The sequence below is a fragment of the Alosa alosa genome, chromosome 10, assembly GCF_017589495.1.
Source record: "Alosa alosa isolate M-15738 ecotype Scorff River chromosome 10, AALO_Geno_1.1, whole genome shotgun sequence".
NCBI classification, from domain to species: domain Eukaryota; kingdom Metazoa; phylum Chordata; class Actinopteri; order Clupeiformes; family Clupeidae; genus Alosa; species Alosa alosa.
Window position 1 is genome coordinate 16,954,641 of NC_063198.1, and position 18,878 is coordinate 16,973,518.

The following is an 18,878-nucleotide window of genomic DNA, read 5'->3' on the forward strand; positions in this document are numbered from 1 at the left end:
TTTTTAATCCATAGGGTTTAATATGACGTCGGACCACCCTTTGCAGTTATAACAACTTCAACTCTTCTGGTAAGGCTTTCCACAAGGTTTAGGAGTGTGTTTATGGAAATTTTTGACCATTTTTCCAGAAGTGCATTTGGTGCACAGTCATGTTGGAACAGGAAGGGGCCATCCCCGAGCTGGGCTTGGCCCCTTAGTTCCAGTGAAAGGAACTTCTATGCTCCCAACTTTGTGGGAACAGTTTGGGGATGTTTTAGCTGCAAAGGGTGGACCGACGTCATATTAAACCCTATGGATTAAGAATGGGATGTCACTTAAGTTCATATGCGAGTCAAGGCAAGTGAGCCAATACTTTTGGCAATATAGTGTATGTGTATCTTTATATTGTTCTTGTTGAAATGAGCACTAAAATTAATATCTAATCAACATTGCTATCAAATTGCTATCAATTTAGCAGCTATCGAAAAGTTCAAGGAAGAGTGTGTGCAAGCTTATTTAGTAGGTAGCATTGTGCTAACACCGTTGATACGATTGCTATTGTTACTCTTATTCTTCATAGTCATGAAGAGATGTAGAGTCATGAAACACTGTCCAAAGCAAGAAAAGCCATTATTTTTCAAATGGCTTTCATGATTGAGTAATGGCATCCATGCAGCCATAAAAACAGTCTCAATCATCTTACCCATAGCTGGAGCCCCAAGTTGTGATTCAGACCCTAAACCGACTGCTGAGCCGTCTTTGACGGTCTTTGAGTGTCCTATTAGTAATTGTCATACAGACATGTTGACAGCTGCTTACATGATTGCTTCAACAGGTTTGGAATTAATGATGTATCAGGTTATACAAGGATATGCATTGCACACAAATTAATTATATACAGTAAACAGTCAAACTGCAAGTACGTAGTTCCACTGTATGACTAATATGACTAACAACAATTATAGCAATTCTAGTCTCATGATTTGCCCTGATGTATGAAGAGAAGATAAAAGCAAGCACAAAATGCTAAACAAATGCAACAAGCAATAGCAACATGCAAAAGGCATAGCTTAATAATAAACAAAAAACACTGTAGGGAGACAACACATCATGTTAGTGCTCATTCATCAGATAAGAGGTGATGTGTTTTTGTCTGAATTATGGAAATTGTTATTATATTTCAGAGAATGTCTTCACTAGTACTTGACATACTCTTCTGATTCTGCTATCTTCATTCCCTGTGCTCTTTTGTTTTTCTCCCCTTATAAGCTCTCATGTTTACTATGGGTGTGCATGGATAGTTGAATAATTGCTTAACCGTTAAACCGAGATATTTGAATATTAATATCCCCATTCGGTTATTCTAAAATGCACAGAATCGCGGAAGTTGTGGCACCACGGTAGCATAATATATCATAGCATATAAGTAACGCTATCATGGTAGAAATTTTGCTACCGTGTCACTGTTAATTAAGCTGGAATCTTGCAGTCACAATAAACAATGGATGAGACGGTCTCCCATTTTCTTTGTTCTGTAATGTGTTTGAAAGTGCAGCCACAATGCAGACAAATAAACAGGAAATAAAAGGGAGACCACAGAATTCACAGTCTAATGAAGGACTGTTTTTTCATTGTATTAGTAGATATTCGTTGCTAAACAATACTGTACCAGAAAGATCAGAGGCTATCCACCTTATGCTCTCAATAACACACCCACAAAATAGCCTTGTTGGCAACATGAATAATAACCGAATAACACTGTCGGTTATTCACATATTTTAAATTATTCTACACAGCCCTAATGCTTACTCTGATTAAGAGGGTGTGTACAGCATGTATACTAATTACATATATCATTATAGTTATATGTCATTGTACTTGATTTACTATACATTAATATGTGTGAATGCATGTGTCTGTGCATTACCATGTGTGTGTGAGTGTATATCTTGATTTTTATTATTTATTTTTGTCTGAAATGAGCACTAAAATGAATGTGCAATCAACATTGCCCTTTCTTTATGCAGCTATCAAAAAGTTAAAATAAAATTGTGTGCAAGCTTATTTAGTAGGTAGCATGAGCACTAAAATGAATATCTAATCAACATTGCTATAAAATTGCTATCAGTTTAGCAGCTATCGAAAAGTTAAAGGAAGAGTGTGAGCAAGCTTGTTTAGTAGGTAGCATTGTGCTAACCGCACCGCTGATACAATTGCTATTGTTACTCTTATTCTTCATAGTCATGAAGAGATGTAGAGTCATGAAACACTGTCCAAAGCAAGAAAAGCCATTGTTTTTCAAATGGCTTTCATGATTGAGTAATGGCATCCATGCAGCCATAAAAACAGTCTCAATCATCTTACCCATAGCTGGAGCCCCAAGTTGTGATTCAGACCCTAAACCGACTGCTGAGCCGTCTTTGACGGTCTTTGAGTGTCCTATTAGTAATTGTCATACATAGACATGTTGACAGCTGCTTACATGATTGCTTCAACAGGTTTGGAATTAATGATGAATCAGATAAACGTTACAAAAGGATATGCATTGAACACAAATTATAGTATAATTTAATAATAATAGTATATATATATATATATATATATATATATATATATATATATATATAATACAGTGAATAATCAAACTGCAAATAGGTAGTTCCACTGTATTATGACTTAAATGACTAACAACAGTTATGGCAATTCTAGTCTCATGATTGAAAAAGGTCTCACCTGCTGCACCGTCATCAGCCGCTTTTTTTGTCAAGTCACCACCGCCTCCAGAACCGGAGCCTGAGTCAGCATCCGACTTTGGCTCTGGTGCTGCTGATCCTGATCCCGAACCGTCAGCTACTGTGGCCTCCTTTGCAGCTTTCACTGCCTCTATTCTCTCTGCCCTGTCTTTCTGGAGTTTTTCTTGCTGCTCCTTAGCAATCTTTTCCAGGTCAAGACCTGAGCCACCTGCCTTAGTGGTCTTCCGTGTCTTTTTTTTACCATGCAGAGCTGGGTCTTTGTCGGCTGTGAAAGGGAACACACGAGGCACGATGATAAAACTTTCTGAACATTCTGTTCCAAATAATGTGGTTAGAAACAAACCACAGCAAACAACAAACAACCAGAAACTGATACTTACCCTCTACCACCAGAAATGCATTACAGGACTTGATTCCAGCAACAGCTGCGTATATTCCTTTGTCCACCATCATGCAGTCTTTGACCACTAATCTGTGGACAAGCTTGTCCTCAGACACTTCGATGTCAAACTTTTCTCCTGCTTCCAGAGCAGCATTCTTTCCAAACCAGTTGATCTTTGAGAACGGATTTGATAAGACACACTCAAAGACAGCATCCTCTCTCTCCATTGCTTTAACCTCCTGTATTTTGACCAAAAAAGTCCACCGAGGGAACTAATATAGAGAAAAAATGTAGATAGATGACATGAAAGGACAGTGTAGTCAGCCAGTACACTGCAAAAAATGAATTCTAACCTATTATGAATTTTATATTAAGATTAAATCTATTTGGTATTGTTTTAGTATGAAAAGACTTACCTAGCACCCTCTCAAAAGAACATTTTGACTTAATTTAAGAAGACTTTGACTTATTTTAAGGAGTCTTATCAAGACAAATTTACTCAACGCACTGGCAGACAAATTTGCTTAACGCACTGGCAGACAAATTTGCTTGTAGTCAGGATGAGATGTCTTAAAATAAGTCAAACTTGTTTTAAATTTAGTCAAATGATTAATGATTTGTATGATAGGTGAGGGAGCTGTGGCTTTTTGGGGTGATGAGTGAAATAATTGTGTTTGGAAGATGAATAAACCTATTAAAACATGTGAGCATGTTGAATATTTTATTCTGTGTATCTCCATGTGTTAAGAAGGTTAGGAAATCTTGCTGGGGGGAAAGACTGAAATTGGCAATTGGTCCGAGAGTCATAGACTTACTTTTGAAGTCTGTGGAAAAAACTGTGACTCCTTCAACATCCATCTGATAAAGACCAGCATCATCAGGCAGAAGGTCTCGTATGGTGAACGTATATTTTTTCCCAACTTGCTTCAATTCATGCTTGACTTCATCCTCTACTTCCAAACTGAATGGAACCATCTCACCATCCTGTTAAAAATAGAAATGACGCATTTAAACAACAACACTAATACTGACCATTTTTAGACTCAAGTGGACAAGGTTTGTGGATGGGAAAACATTTGGAAAACATTTGCTCCATATAGCAAATACCTGTAGCTGTAGCAAAATCGATGATGCAAATATAGGCTGCATGCAAGGTTCGTCTCACTAAGTATATTATGTATTATACTGTATGTGCGTGAAGTTTTCCTGTATTATTTTTTTCGTGTAGTGTAAAACGGGTGTGCAAACCCATTAGCATTTACTGTCTTAGATATTAAATGAATACCTAGAAATGAGTCTGTAGTATTACAGTATGTGGCCCTCTCGCGATATAACTTGAAATGCGCTATGCAAGTTATAGGGCCCTATCGTGCACCTGGCGCAAGGTTGCGCAAAGCGTGACTCAAGGCTTATTCTGATCTTACACTCAATAAAGTGGGAAATTTTTTGCCAGGCGATCCACTTTTATTAAACCTTGCACCCAGGGGTGTGTCAATTAACGACATAAGGTGTGGTCTTTCGCATGATCCATAAATCGCTATCTTACACCCTCTAAAAATCATTACACCACTGACCAAGAAAAACCTGGTCTATTGCGGAAGGCGCATATAAAGCACAGCTGATAATAATATAATAATAATAATAATAATAATGTTTGAAGTTTCGCTGCTTGCTGCACCCAAAACACACCCATGACTGATTAAGAAACAAGACAAACAACCCTTTTGCGCCTGGCGCCCAGCATTTTATCACAAAATCACGCCATTGAATTAGTGAATATGGACTGGCCACACCTTTAATGTCTATAAACTTCTGACTGCTCTGACCATCAGTTTCTGATCGCCAAGATAGGGCCCATAGTATTAAATAATCCTATTAAATAACTCTTGTGTAGTAGTTTCATATATATATACTTTACTGAATATATATATATATTAATCTGGGCAGTAGTGAAATAAATATTGTTATTTGACTACTTGTCAAATAACACGCTAGAATAATACCTTTTAAAGTAAACAGGCATCCTCATTTTAACCCTTGTGGCAACAGTGCCATTGGATCATTTGAATGGCTGTAACGGATGTAGAGAGATGTTTGAGGGCATCCATGTGAGTTTTACCTATTTGGAGTGTACCCCACATACATTACTAACAAAGCATTAGTCGGCTCTCTATTTTCATGTAAGACTTATGAAATTTCCATCAATAAGCACTTCTCACCCCTGTTCCCAGTTGGATGTGGAGAATTTGTGAATGCATTATTCAAGTAAACACCTGCTGCTTTGTCTTACCTTGTAGATAAATATCCTGCTACTAGCTTCCAGTAGTTCCATTTCAAGCTCAAATGATGCACATCCAGAGGCATTTACTTTAATTGGTTTCAGGTGTTCTATGGTTTTAACAAACTGTGGAAAATGACAGAGATGTGTAATTTTTTAAACACACATTCACACTATAACTTAACTTAATTTTCTGTATCATAAGCTATGATCATTACAGAACATGGCAGAGCCTCACCTGTGCCTGCTCTTCTTCTCTTTCCTTTTTCATTTCATTCAGTTTTTTCAACATCCAGCGGAAATTTGTAACTCCATACTCTTGACAGATGCGCTCATAGTCTTTCTTGTCGGCACTTAGCAAGATTTCCCAGAACTTTGGGTCAAGTTCTCCATCTTTCCTCTCCTGCTGGTCTTTAGGCTTCACTTTACTGAATAGTGGAAAGACAATGGAGTTTAATTTGCAAATGCATTTTAGTTATTGTTGTTCATCACAGAACAACTTTTAAATCAGGGGTCTCCAACCTTTTTGGGAATGAGCTGAAGCAATTGTTTTTTTTAGTCCTTGAACAATCATGCACAAACCCTATGGCATGAACACGAATTGGCCACAGAACTTTCCCAAAGATATGGTTGGCTACACCAGACGAGCAAGCTTTTACTGTCTATGCGTGTATGTGCTCTCCTACCGTTCTTGTTTAAAGAATGAATAGGAAAGGGATTTGGAAGGCTGAAATTTTTAACCAGGCTACAATTTGTAAGGTATCACCAATATCAAGGTAATGTACTATATGGCTACATACATTCTTAAAATGGTTCTGGTATACAATTAAATATCTATTAAAAACTTCACAATGGTGGATGATCTGCAGGCGACTTGTTGGCTATTTTTAGAAGGTGTGCAGGCGCCTCATAGGCTGTAGCCCACGGGCGCCGTATTGGAGATCCCTGTTTTAAAGTATCGTACAGTAGCATCAGAGATAATACAACAGTACAAAACTACCCAATAAAGACAAATTCCAGTAAACTCCTTGGTTATTAATACTATACGGCATACTTTACCATACCATACTATACCTTACCTTTTTCTTAGCACCGGTTTCATACCACTTACAACTAAATGAACAAATGAGATGCCGGTTAGCATGCAGACACAATGCCATGTTGGTAAATAATGTATGCCGAGGGATCATTTTTAATGTATATTATTAATAAATACCAATGTGTTGACACTCACCTTCAGGTTCAACCTGTTGTTGAGCCTTTTTTTTCTTGAAGCCAACTGAAAATGAGTGACACAAAAAAGATTCTGAATTTGGCTGCCTCAGATGTTTTGGTTTAAAGCTTTCCTTTTTTGTATCCAGTTTATACAGATTGCACATGCAATCACAACATTTCTCAGATAATTATATCATGGCTTTTGTCTTACCTTCTATAACATTGAGCATAACTGTAACAATAGCTTTCCCAAATTCATTTTTGGCATAGCATTTATATGTGTCAGCTTGATCTGATGAAACATTTGGCATCTGCAAATATAATAGAATAATTTAGCATGAAAAACATTAAACCTTTAGTCTGTTGCCTGTGTTGAGTTTTTACATAATACTTGCCTCAAGGGTGTGCTCATGAGAATTTGGATCAAATTTGGATTGATATTTCTCCTTATCAGTAACCTCTCCATTATTACGAGCCCACGTTACTGTTGGTTCTGGATCTCCGGTGACAATAGCTTTGAAAATGGCTAATTTACCTAAAGAACAAAGACGTAACACTGAATTTGTAATAAATATTAGAACAGATGCTGACCTACTCTAGACATTCAGCATTTTTCATGATCTTCACTAATGACTGTGGATGCACAAAACATTTAGTGTATTCAGAAGCATTTTGTTTAGCATGAGCTGTAGTACTAAGACTACTTTGCAGCTTGAAGGAAAACATTGAAACATTTGCCAAGAAAATTAATTAAGAATTCCATTGCTATGGCTCTCATTGTTTTATCACCTTACCTTCTTGAATGGTTAAGGCAATTGGTTTACGTGTGAAGTCAGGGTGGCTCTTGCCTTCAGGAAGTTCCTCCACATACTGTGTGATCATAACCCCTGGCACTTTGGACTTCTTTTTGATGCCCACTAATGACATAGAAATTACATGCGTCACTTGTAACCTATTATTATTATTTCACATGTTTTCCTAATGTTAACATACTTCTGTTCATTATAGACTACCTACAAGTTATAAAACATATAGGCAAATGTGCTACTACAAGGCAAGAAGGCGGCAAATGTACCTCTACAAATGAACCCTTTTTAGTTATTTTCCCCTCCAAAATACAAATAGTTGTCCATCCTGATTGTATGAATGTGGAAGACAGAACGACAACAACTTGTCAAAATAAAAGTCTAACAATCGCAAAACAGCATTGCCGTTTTTGTCCCAAACCTCTTACCTGATCATGTCACATCTGAGTCAATGGGCTACTCCAGTGCCAAAAAGACATAACATGGTCAAGCAAATATTTTTTGTTTCATGAAAATCTATTTGTTTTATGATGTAACCTTTGCAGATGATTTCTCATCTTTTGCTACTGGGAATGTCCAACCGTTCCAGGTTACACAACTATGGGTCAGCTAAATGTAGGCTAGTCTACCTTCCAGTGTTAAACTCAGTGATTACGAATACTTCACAACTTGTATAGTAAAGTGACATTTGATATAGACTTCATAAGATATTCATGAAATATTTACAAAGGCTGGAGAGAAAAACGGCAATGGTGCTTTGCGATTGTTGAACTTTTATTTTGACAAGTTGTCGTCGTTCTGTCTTCCACATTCATGAAATGTTTGGTATGAATGTTGAGTCATCATGAAACAGTCATGAATGCTTTATGTGCAGTTTATGACAGCTGCTATGAATGTGTTATGAACTCACGCGTCAAGTAAAGTGTTACCCAAATTATTAAGGGGATGATTTTGTTACATGTCCAAGCATACTTACTGTACAAAGTGGCTCACAACCATGTAATTGTATTGAGTGTGCTTCTCAAGCTCAGGCTTATAAGATCAAACTATGAGTCGTAAATACAGGTTTAAAAATATACATGCACATAAATCAGATTTACAGTGCAACCCCATGCCCCACAAGTTACTAAACTTAGCTACTGTAGGTTGATCCATTAAAATCTGCCTATCAAAGAATGTATATCTGCCATTTAAGCACAACTCAGAAACAAACAGAAATGTCATCATAGGATAATGACATTTTAGCTAAAATCCAGGTTTAGACAATGTCACAACATAACATAACATGACAACATGTTGCAGCATGTGTGCTGCCCTGATGGTGCAATCACTGCAAATGGAACATTGGTAGAGTATTTGAGAAGTGAAACAAATATTGTTTAATTGATTTAAATTATCCTCAGTCCCTCTCTGTGGAGAGTTCTTGGGAGCAGGTCAGTTGATACAGGATTGTGGATTTATAAAATGAATGGAAACAAATGTAAATTTAAATGACTGAAGTAATGAACCAGGTTTTATGCTTGTGTTCCTTGCAGTCTTATGTTATAAAGTTCAAATTTGTTGCTCATTTGGGAACAAATTTGAGTTCAGTGTTGTTTTTGCAGTTTTTTTTTCTGTATATGCACAGACAATACATGTACAACATACAAGCAGTGATCACTTCATGTAAACACGTCATCAATCATGTACAGGAACATGATCATATTCACAAATAGATTAGACAGAACAAATTGTGCATGCTTGGTTGCTGGTACAGATACTCATGGCTCATTGGACTCCTTTCCTACCTTTCTTTTTATATTTTTTCTCTGGTGCAGGACCTGCTTTTTAGTAAAATTGTGTGAGCATATGAAAATGAATGACGCAGAATAAACATAGAGGACACAGAAGCCACAGAAGGAGGTTGTCATCAAGCAAACATGTGGCAGTCAGAGCAGTGATGGCATATTAGCTTGTGAACCATTGACATAATGACATTATCATTGATACAGTATGTGTGATCTAGTTGTGCAGTTTTTAGGTTTGCATGTTTTAAAATCTTATGTTTCAAAGAGAGGATGCCTTTTCCAATTTTATATGTTTTAAAGAGGGAACAACAAAATGCCTCCTCTAATTTTACATTAGACATCTCACCAGTGTACAGCTTTGGTAACAGTGTCACAAGCCCTGACCTTTTCACATGCTTGCATGGTGTGTAACGCAACATTTACAGTAGCAACTAACTTTAAATACACTGTCAAGCATAACACATTTTTGTTGTGGATTCCTCTTCAGCTATACGGTACTTTCTGCAACACCTTTTGTTGCTGCGCTTACAGACCTGATTCTGAAATTCTGAAAAATTCTTGGGGGGCAGACGTGAACATGTTTGTCCTCCAGGTGTCCACATTGCACACATGTACTTCATTGAACAGAGCAGATTGGTAACTGCCTGATTGGTAACCTTTGGAAATGGTGTCTTCTTTTGGCTTATATTTTTCTTCAAGCAATTGCAATATTTTGCATTGAATTATCAGACATTAGACATCATCATTGTCCGTCTTGAGTTCACTGGAGACTTTCTCCCTGATGCGGTCTATCTTCAGCTTGATGACAAGACTGTACACTTCTTTCTCATTACTCAACAGTAACATTTCCCAAATCCAAGAATGAATAAACCAGGAGTCACCTCTATTTGGTTAGTACATACATTTTTTTTTTTGCAGCATCATTGGGAGCCAAACAGAAAGGCTGCTTTGGCACCCATCTTGTTTTTACCTTTTCTTATCATTGGATGCTATGCAGGCAACCAGATTGGCATCCATTATTGCTTTTTTATCATTCATTGTCTTCATCAATGTCGCCATGGAGTTTATGGTAGTCCATAGAACAACATGGTAAAAGGTGAAATTTGATGCACTGATTGGGGTTGGGGAGGCTTGGGGTGTTACATTCTTCACCAAAATCGAAGTGTACCTCAAAAAGATGGTTGTACAATTTGTTGTTTTTTTAAGACGATTTGTCCATGATCATGATTCGGCTTGTCCATGGTCATGATTCAAATTGGCATCAAAGCCGCTAGACAGTAAGTGAAATCATCTCGGTACCTGTTTGATGTATTGACACCAAACTTCCAGGGGTTGTGTGAACATTCTTGCAGTTATGCAAAAATACTTCAACAAGCAAAAATGCTTTACCACACAAACCTTTGGATGTGTTGGGTGTTATGTCAGGTGATATAATCATATATCCAAAGGATGGGACATGACAAACTATTATGATGACCAAATGATGTGTGGCTGCCATATCAGATTAAACAAAACAAAAATTCAGTGTCCATAAATCTTCACCAAATTTGGCAGATCATCTTCAGATCTTCAAACAAAGCTTCAAGAAAGTACTTAGAGAGAGAGAGATCATAGAGATCCTTTTTCAAAACCAATCTTCCATTCAACCACTCAAACCATTCAACTATTCTTCCATTACATCGAAATCAGTGGCAAACCTACAAAACAGGAAGTGAGCTGAGTTCATAATCTTTGTTCAACTAACAGAACTTTCTTTGATGGTCTAGACCAGTGTTTCCCGAACTTTTTTTTTTCTTACTGCATATTGCCCCAAGCCCTATCCACCACCGAAAAAAATCACTGCTATAATTTTCTTTTCTTTTTTCTGGTCAGTGTGACAAAAGGGTGTGGGTATGTTTCAAAGTCACACATTCTTTTTGAGTATTTGTACAGGCCCCTTTCTATGCCTTTCAGCGATAAGATTGATTGTTAGTTGCACGTGAGTGTGATATTTTCCATGACGAATGGATGAAAGTACAGAATGTTGTGCAGATTTAGCAGTCTGTTAAGTTTAGAAGTAATATCTTGAAATCAGGGATGCACAATATATAATCAGTACAACATTGGTATTGGCGGCTTAAGAGTTATATTTTTGGCACCAGAAGAATAAATATTTCTCCCGATATTCCTGGCAAATAAATCAGCTAGACTGTAATCGGTACATTAGAGTTTCAGGGAAAGCATCATACAAATCTGTGTAAATTGGATAGGGCCTACATTTTTATTTGAAAATGTGATATGTGAAATTGCATGTTTTACATCTACATCATGTTGCAATGTGTTATTTTATGTGAGTGTCTATATTTGTTAATAGATTTAGGGTATAATGGAAGGAAATGTTGTATGTCTGTATTTAAAACTGCTAGGCCAACACAATAAGAGCAATAGATTAAATCTAGTACAGGAGAGGAAATAAAAAAGATTTGTATGTATTGGTATCGGTATTGGCAGTCTGAAAATCTTGGCAAATCAAATATAGGCAGAAATTAAATGTGATTTACAGTTGATATCAAAAAAGTTCAGCCAATTGGTAATTATTATTAACAATAAAAACTCAATATGGATGTCTGCGCTGCCCTTACATAGGCATATAGTTTGGGAAACACTGTGACATCGTGACAACATGTATTCATGGTAACTATACATCTTGGCCCCCTCATCACTGCTTGGGGTTGTATTTTGAAATGTGTTTTTGATCTGGTTTTGTATTGCTTTGACATGTCGACTTACCCTGACCATCAGCAGTCTGGTCGGTCACTTTTGCTTTTCTTTTCCACATCTTGAGGTAACTTAGGCTTCAAATTCAGTATATTCTGCAGAATAAAAAAAAAATATTCCCATGATTAATTAATTTAAAACACCTGCATTGTTTTACTGTCCTTCAAGGTATGGAGGTATGAAGCAAGGCATTACAAAAAGTAAAATAAATGTTCTTATTGTGTTCTGTGTTTCAGCAGGACAATTATTTGTTTGTTTTTTGATATGAAAAGATCAAATAAATCCTGCAAGGATTATGTGTGACCAGTTGGGATACACAAATGTACTGATTGTATACAGTGACCTTAAATACCTGCAGGTGTCTTCATCTGCTCTACCAATCAATCTGTCCTACAGTAGCTCATGCAAGTATACTGTGGATGTCATCCATCTTTTGGCTGCAACAGTTGAATCATAAGCGATCCATCTACTACAGGAATGCCATGTTGACATGGTTTGAGTAATCCCTGTACTTGTTGAGGAGTACACTAAATCTTTGGTGAGAAAAGAGGAAGCACACAAGCCAGCGCTTGCACTTTTGGCTTGTGGCTGTGAATCATAATATAGATAACAGGAGGGCTGTCACTGACATCTATGAATTTGCAACCGACATACTCCTATGACTTTCTTTTGCAATGTCTAATAGGGCTGACATAATAAATCAGTATGTAGTATAAACACTTTCTTTTGTTAACAATCATGCTTTTTTGCCATTTTGCCAACACATGTATTTCCAGTGTAAAAATGTGTAGATAAAATGTTTTTATACACATGTATAATACACAAGGTAGATGTACTTTGTTATATTACTGAATATTTCTACTTTTTAAGTATATTCTTATTTCAACAAAATGAATAAGTAAAAAACAAATATATGTAAGATGTCAGTACTGTAAAACATGTCAATTTAAAGGACTAAACAACATGTATACAGCTGCACTTCTGTTATGTGCCCTGTCAGCCACAAACCTATAAAGATATATAAAGATTCTGATTTAATATCACATGCATTTAAGGTAATCCAAAACGTATGCCATATGTGTCATGCTCTTAATTCCTGGGTGTTTGAAAGCTCCAGCAAGTTACTTTGACACCTGATATGTCACATGCTACATAAACTCTGATCAACCTATCACAAATGTCATGGTGTGGTGGTAAGTCACTGGTGACATGATGATCGAGCTGTCCTGAAATGGCTGGAAATGGCTGGCTTTTTTGGAGATAATTTCTTTCAAGCACTACTGAACCCGTCTTTGACACAATATGCAACTCTATGTTTGTACCCAAACAAAGTTAGTTATTAATTGGAAATATGCAATTAGATAAATTAACTTAATCAGAACTAACAACTAGAACACCATGATTAAGAGGATGCTGGGTGATTATGTTTTGAATCACTTATTTTCATTATCTGTTTAAATGTGGTGAGTATTAGAGACATAAATCCAGACAACCGCAAGGGTTGTTGGGTAGATATCCGTTGTCTCGTAAAGCTAGTGTTAATCTTTAGTTGATCAAACTTGGTGGAGTGTAAATTTGGAACACCTCCTCCATCTCGACCACCAGGGAGCCTGAACTCCTTACTTGGCTTTGCTTAATGGTTGAAAGTGAGCCAGTGGGCAAATGACAGGACACTTAGTGCAGGGAGATGTCGAACTCTGGGGGGGTAATGTTTTATGGGAACGTGGTTCCCTCTACACGCTCATGTTTAATGCATCCACCTGCCACCCTGTCCAGGCAAAGAACGCTGCGTTTGAGGCACGGGACGTTCAGAATGTGCACTGTGACCATCACTGAAATTATGTGAAACTGTCAAGGACGCTGTATGACCGGAGTGACAGACAGTCTGAATGCTCAGCCAGCCTTGTAGTAGATAATAGTTTCCCTCTTTTACAGGTAGGGATGTGAAAAAGAAATATTTATGATTTAAGATTATGAACATTAGGTTGGCTGATTTCAAACTGTGATCTAATGATGAGTTATAGGATGCCTGAGTGTCTGAGAAATAAAAGGCTAGACTGGGTGTATGAAAGGAGAGCTACAGGAAAGCTCTGTGGAACCTCATTAGACATGCTACATTACTGTCTGCAAGTTTTCTGTTAGCAAATTGTGGTTTGTTAAACCTCAGCTCAGAGAAGATACTTGTCTTGTCTACCACAACAGTCTGGTACTGTAGATTTAAGCCATCACCATTTCCTTGAGTGTGTTGTGTTACAAATTACCCTATTTGTTTAAAACAATTACACATTGCTGAGGAGACCGTATAAATGTAATGCTCAATGTTCATGCACTTTTGTATTGAGGAATCTTGCAGTAGTAAGAAATGTTGTAAATTATGTCATACATTTTATTTTAGCATTTAGTTTTCATATATTGTTGTAGTAAATAGTTAAGGTATGTAATATAAATAATAATACAAGTAAAGAAAACATAATGAACAATGCAATATTCACCAGTCTGCTCCATTAAATGATCAATCCTACAGACACAAAATATTGATGTGTGTACAGCAGTCAACCATGTGGCCCGTCAAGCCTTTGGATTGTATACCTAAAATAAGTTTGCGGGTGGTGTGATGCCAGTACTTGGGACCAGAAGAATCTCTCTGCCATTAAAGGGACCCTATTAAAGTCATCAGCGTTTGCTTTTAAAGAAAATAATGTTCAACATTTCAATCGAGCGTTTTATCTGAATGACTGACTTGATTAAACCAGTGAGATACTTTTGAGATGATGCATTTTTAAATCTAGAAATATATTGATTTAAGCTAAGCATGCAAAAATATTCATATAAAAAATAACTGCCATAATAATAATTGCCATATGTGTGTATAACCCTGGAGGATATCCCTTACATATGGAAAAAATAGCACTTTGCATAAACTTTATAAACTTACATTTTGTTTGCCTTCAGGTATGAATAAAATTAAAACAGAACAGCCACCTTTTAAAGATTAATCTTTTATAAACATCTTTGTTGACCTCCGTACCACAACAGATGGATGATAAACTTACCTTCTGCGGTCAGATCAGCTCGAGCTCCTGTCGCACTGCTGCCCAGTCTGATGTTTGAATGTTGCCTTCCCGTTGTACAAGCTAATAAATCCTTCTAGGAATGCTCATGATTCAACAGCCAGATTCCTCTTTCTCAGACGGAGTGACTGCCAAAGGGGTGGCCTGCCCCCGCATCTTTTGCTGAGGAGTTAGAGGGTGGGGAGGGAAGTAGAGGCGCGGGTTTTGAGGATTAGAGATGGCAGATTGTAGATACATCATATTATTGGAGTGGTAAGGCGTGAAGGATGTTTTTGATGGACATATTTTTTTTTTTTTTTTTTTTTTTTTTCCTGGACAATAAACTAACTCTTGATGATTGCTGACTGAACATCCGAATTTAAAAGGAGGGTCCAAATTTGCGGGGAAAAGTGCCGACATGGTCTCATGTCTCATGTCTCATGTATGTGTTTGCATGCAACCATGGAGCGGATATGAGGTTGGTACTTGACAGAAGGCCTGTTTGCTCTGTTTAGAGTATGATGTAATGACTCTGCAACACAATATTTCTTATGGTAATCCGTGGTATGGCAGGACCTGTGGCCATAGCAGATGATAGGTTCAGTTCAGAAACACTTTCATGTGGTAAATTGATGAATTTGATTAATATGATAAATTGATATACATTCAAATACTATTCTTAGTCAGCAAACGTATCAGAGAAGCAGATAATTAAGAGAAGAGTGTATAATCTGATTGCCTCATGTTTTGAAGTCCTGTTATTGGTACTGGTGAAACTTATTTGCATGTGATAAGCAATGACCAACAGTTATTTTGTTGCCACATGCCCTTGCTAAAATTGTTACCTTGTTGTCATTCTTGGCAAGCATACAAAACAAACACAAGGCTCGTAAATTTAAAAGGGTGTGATTCCATGTGTTATCACTCAAATATTGCAGGTGCAGTAAATCATCTTAAGCTAACCTGTTTGTTGTACTGTCACTGTAATTTAAGTGAATATTCCCATTTAGGCTAATAGAGAAAGTAGGGGGGAAATGCAGCCTTCACTCCCCTGATATTCACTGGTTTATATTAATAAAACAATGTATCAGTAATTAAAATAAAGCAATAGCAGTGTTCATATCCAATTTTATGATTACACATCAAAGATAAGATACGTTGCTGCTAATTGTCCTTTTGAACTCCACAACTGAGATCATTATTGATAGACTGACAGTTGTTGGTGCTGGTGTTTGTTTATTTTACGAGTAACCAGAGATAGTGTTTGCAGGCTGATGCCATTAATAATTCAATGTGTAGTCTCTTTGACTGGACAGGTGCACATGTCTGGTACCAGTTTTATACTTAAGAAATATAACACGAGTGAGAGGAACCTGCGGAACTCTGCCTCCATACTATGGCATGATGTCCTTTGTTAATCTCACAAACAGCAGTGTTATATCACCTTCATGCAACAGCTCTGCTAACAGCTCATTGATGCCAGTCTTTGGTTTCTTTTCTTTATTTTGACTTTATCCTCCCCAAAAATAGTTCCAGCCTGTGCTTTTCATTTTAAGCATTGCCAAGCAGTAGATATTGTCTTCATCACTCTGCCACAGTGAGTCAAAGAGACTGTTTTTTTTTTTGCATATTAATTTGAACTCAACAGTCCGGTACTCTCCTGCTTAAAGGGACACCAGGCAAGCCTGATGCTTTTTCTCTACGAAACTCCCTCTCGCTCGGTTTGAAGCTCTTTTCTTTTTCTTTGCATCTTCCGTCAAGGATTTTAAGCTGCTTTGCGGCTCTGTCATTATCGCCGCGTTTGCAACAATAAGCTAGTGTTTTCGTTAGCCTGCCTCTGTGCTGTGGATGCAGGATGTAAACTGATCCTGCCGATTCGGCGAGTGCGATACACTGAATTACCAAAGCGGGATATTCTTCCACAGACAGTAGGGGCGGGCGAGAGAGTCTTCATTCGCCCTGTAATGAGTCATTTAACCATATACCGACTTGCGAAGATGAGTCATTAACATGAAATTGTTGCCTGGTGTCCCTTTAATCCATTTGCTCCCTTACAAAATGTTAACAGATGTTAACAACCACACAGCGAACACTGACTAAATGCATGCTACCATTCTAACTTAATGTCTTTTGCCAATAGTTGGCCATGTTGTGCTCCGAAAGCTTTTTTGACATTTTTGCAGGGTGTTCTGACTTGGACCACAGAACTGCATCGTGCATATAGCATAGGCAAATAAAACATGGTCAATATACAGTAGACTGGGAGTGTTGCATACTGTGTCTTTAAGTATGAATTGAATGTTGACATCTACAATTCAATGTTTAGCCCAGAGTGTAACAAACATGGAGTGATTAGTAGCGCTGCAGAGTCAGAGTGGTAGTGTTGTGCCAGGATATCCCTACTCATGGAATGCCTCATGGAATGCCTGTCAAATGAATGAGACTAATGAATTGTTCGGCCGGGTGTACTGTAACTTGTAGTGACTGGAAGTGGGGAAGTTGGAATCGCCTAAAAAGCAGAACATGGGAAAACACAGGAGTAAAACAGATTTTGCTGAGTTCCGCAACTTTGTGACAAATTTGATTTATTGAAATGAAGATAAGACTGTGGTGCTAACAAAAGCAGCCTTGAATCCTGTTACCAAACACTTTATACACTTTACCATCCCACAGAAGCTAATGCTAATTTAATTACAAGGCAAAACATCTTGCTAATTTAATGCCACAGAACAGTCATTTAATGCCATAAAACAGGTGAGCACACAGACAAGGACGTTCTCATACATTATATAATAAAGTTGCGGCATTTCCATGGAATTTTCCTAAAATCATAGACGACAAAGGCTAATTTAGAGTCAACCTCTGTCTCGTTCACCTAGATGTTATGGTATACCAGGTATATACAGATGTAGATGTATGTTGGTATTACCACATGTTTTTTATTGATGAGTTTAATTTTGAACAATTCTAAGTCTAAAATTTTGACTCAGAACAATTTAGAAAAATTACTACATACTGTAGTGCGTTGAGGTTTTGACTGGTGTGATGATCCTGTTGCTCAAATTAGGTGCAGCCAGTTTGGGTTTTACATTACTGACAGTGGTGTAGTATTCACACAACTGCAAAGCATTTTTAGGCGTGGATGTCCAAAATGGATGGATGAATGTTCAGCATACCTAACGGTTGAACTGGCAAGTGTGAATTCAGACATTTTAACGCTTAAATGCATGCAGTGAAAAATAGGATTCATCGATCTGGGGACAATGTAAATAACTGACACGACATAGTCATTATGTATTCTATGCATAGTTAAGACTTCCCAAAACTGTGTGAGCATGGTTCTACAAGTAGGCCAAATACTTCAGGAAAGTTTTAGTGCTTGACTCAACTCTGGCATGGGAGGACTTGACCTGAGAAGCTTGATATACCTTAAGAGGGATCAGAGGTCAAACGCCTTTCATATTCCCACAGTAAACAATGCAGGCTTCCTGTCACTGAGTCTCTCACACGCTATTTCACATCTGTTGCTGTTAGCTGTGTGTGACCACTTTTTCATGGCCAATAAAGTCCAGAACGCCACCCCATAAATATTCATTGGAAATTTTGTGTGCACAACATGTGTCAGACTTTTATCAGACCGTCATAGACACAGTACATGGCCATGCGACAGTTTGTGTTCATTTTTATATATAATGTTTTAATTTTCTGATGATCTGGATTGGGCCATTTCTAGGCTCCCCGACATTGCACCTACTATAGAGGGCACTGTTCCCACATATTTTGGCTTACCATCAAATGATTGACCTCTTTTGAAAACTGAGACCCTGTAGTTTCAAACACAGAAGAATTGTGTGAAGTACTGTCACAGAGT

The 18,878-nt window shown here is 37.5% G+C and overlaps 1 protein-coding gene across 1 annotated transcript in view; it reads right to left on the reverse strand.

Annotated features, from left to right (window-relative positions):
* LOC125302697 (immunoglobulin-like and fibronectin type III domain-containing protein 1) overlaps window positions 1-15,085 on the reverse strand; it is a 34,934-nt gene extending 19,849 nt beyond the window's left edge. The window contains 16 exon segments of the mRNA XM_048256035.1: window positions 683-757; window positions 2,344-2,418; window positions 2,713-2,997; window positions 3,113-3,371; window positions 3,373-3,386; window positions 3,930-4,098; window positions 5,405-5,518; window positions 5,631-5,820; window positions 6,472-6,505; window positions 6,627-6,671; window positions 6,819-6,918; window positions 7,003-7,142; window positions 7,402-7,524; window positions 9,201-9,233; window positions 11,970-12,052; window positions 15,011-15,085. Of these exon segments, the coding sequence (XP_048111992.1) occupies window positions 683-757; window positions 2,344-2,418; window positions 2,713-2,997; window positions 3,113-3,371; window positions 3,373-3,386; window positions 3,930-4,098; window positions 5,405-5,518; window positions 5,631-5,820; window positions 6,472-6,505; window positions 6,627-6,671; window positions 6,819-6,918; window positions 7,003-7,142; window positions 7,402-7,524; window positions 9,201-9,233; window positions 11,970-12,018 (1,705 nt within the window). The 5' untranslated portion in view covers window positions 12,019-12,052; window positions 15,011-15,085.
* Between the last annotated feature and the right edge of the window lie 3,793 nt (window positions 15,086-18,878).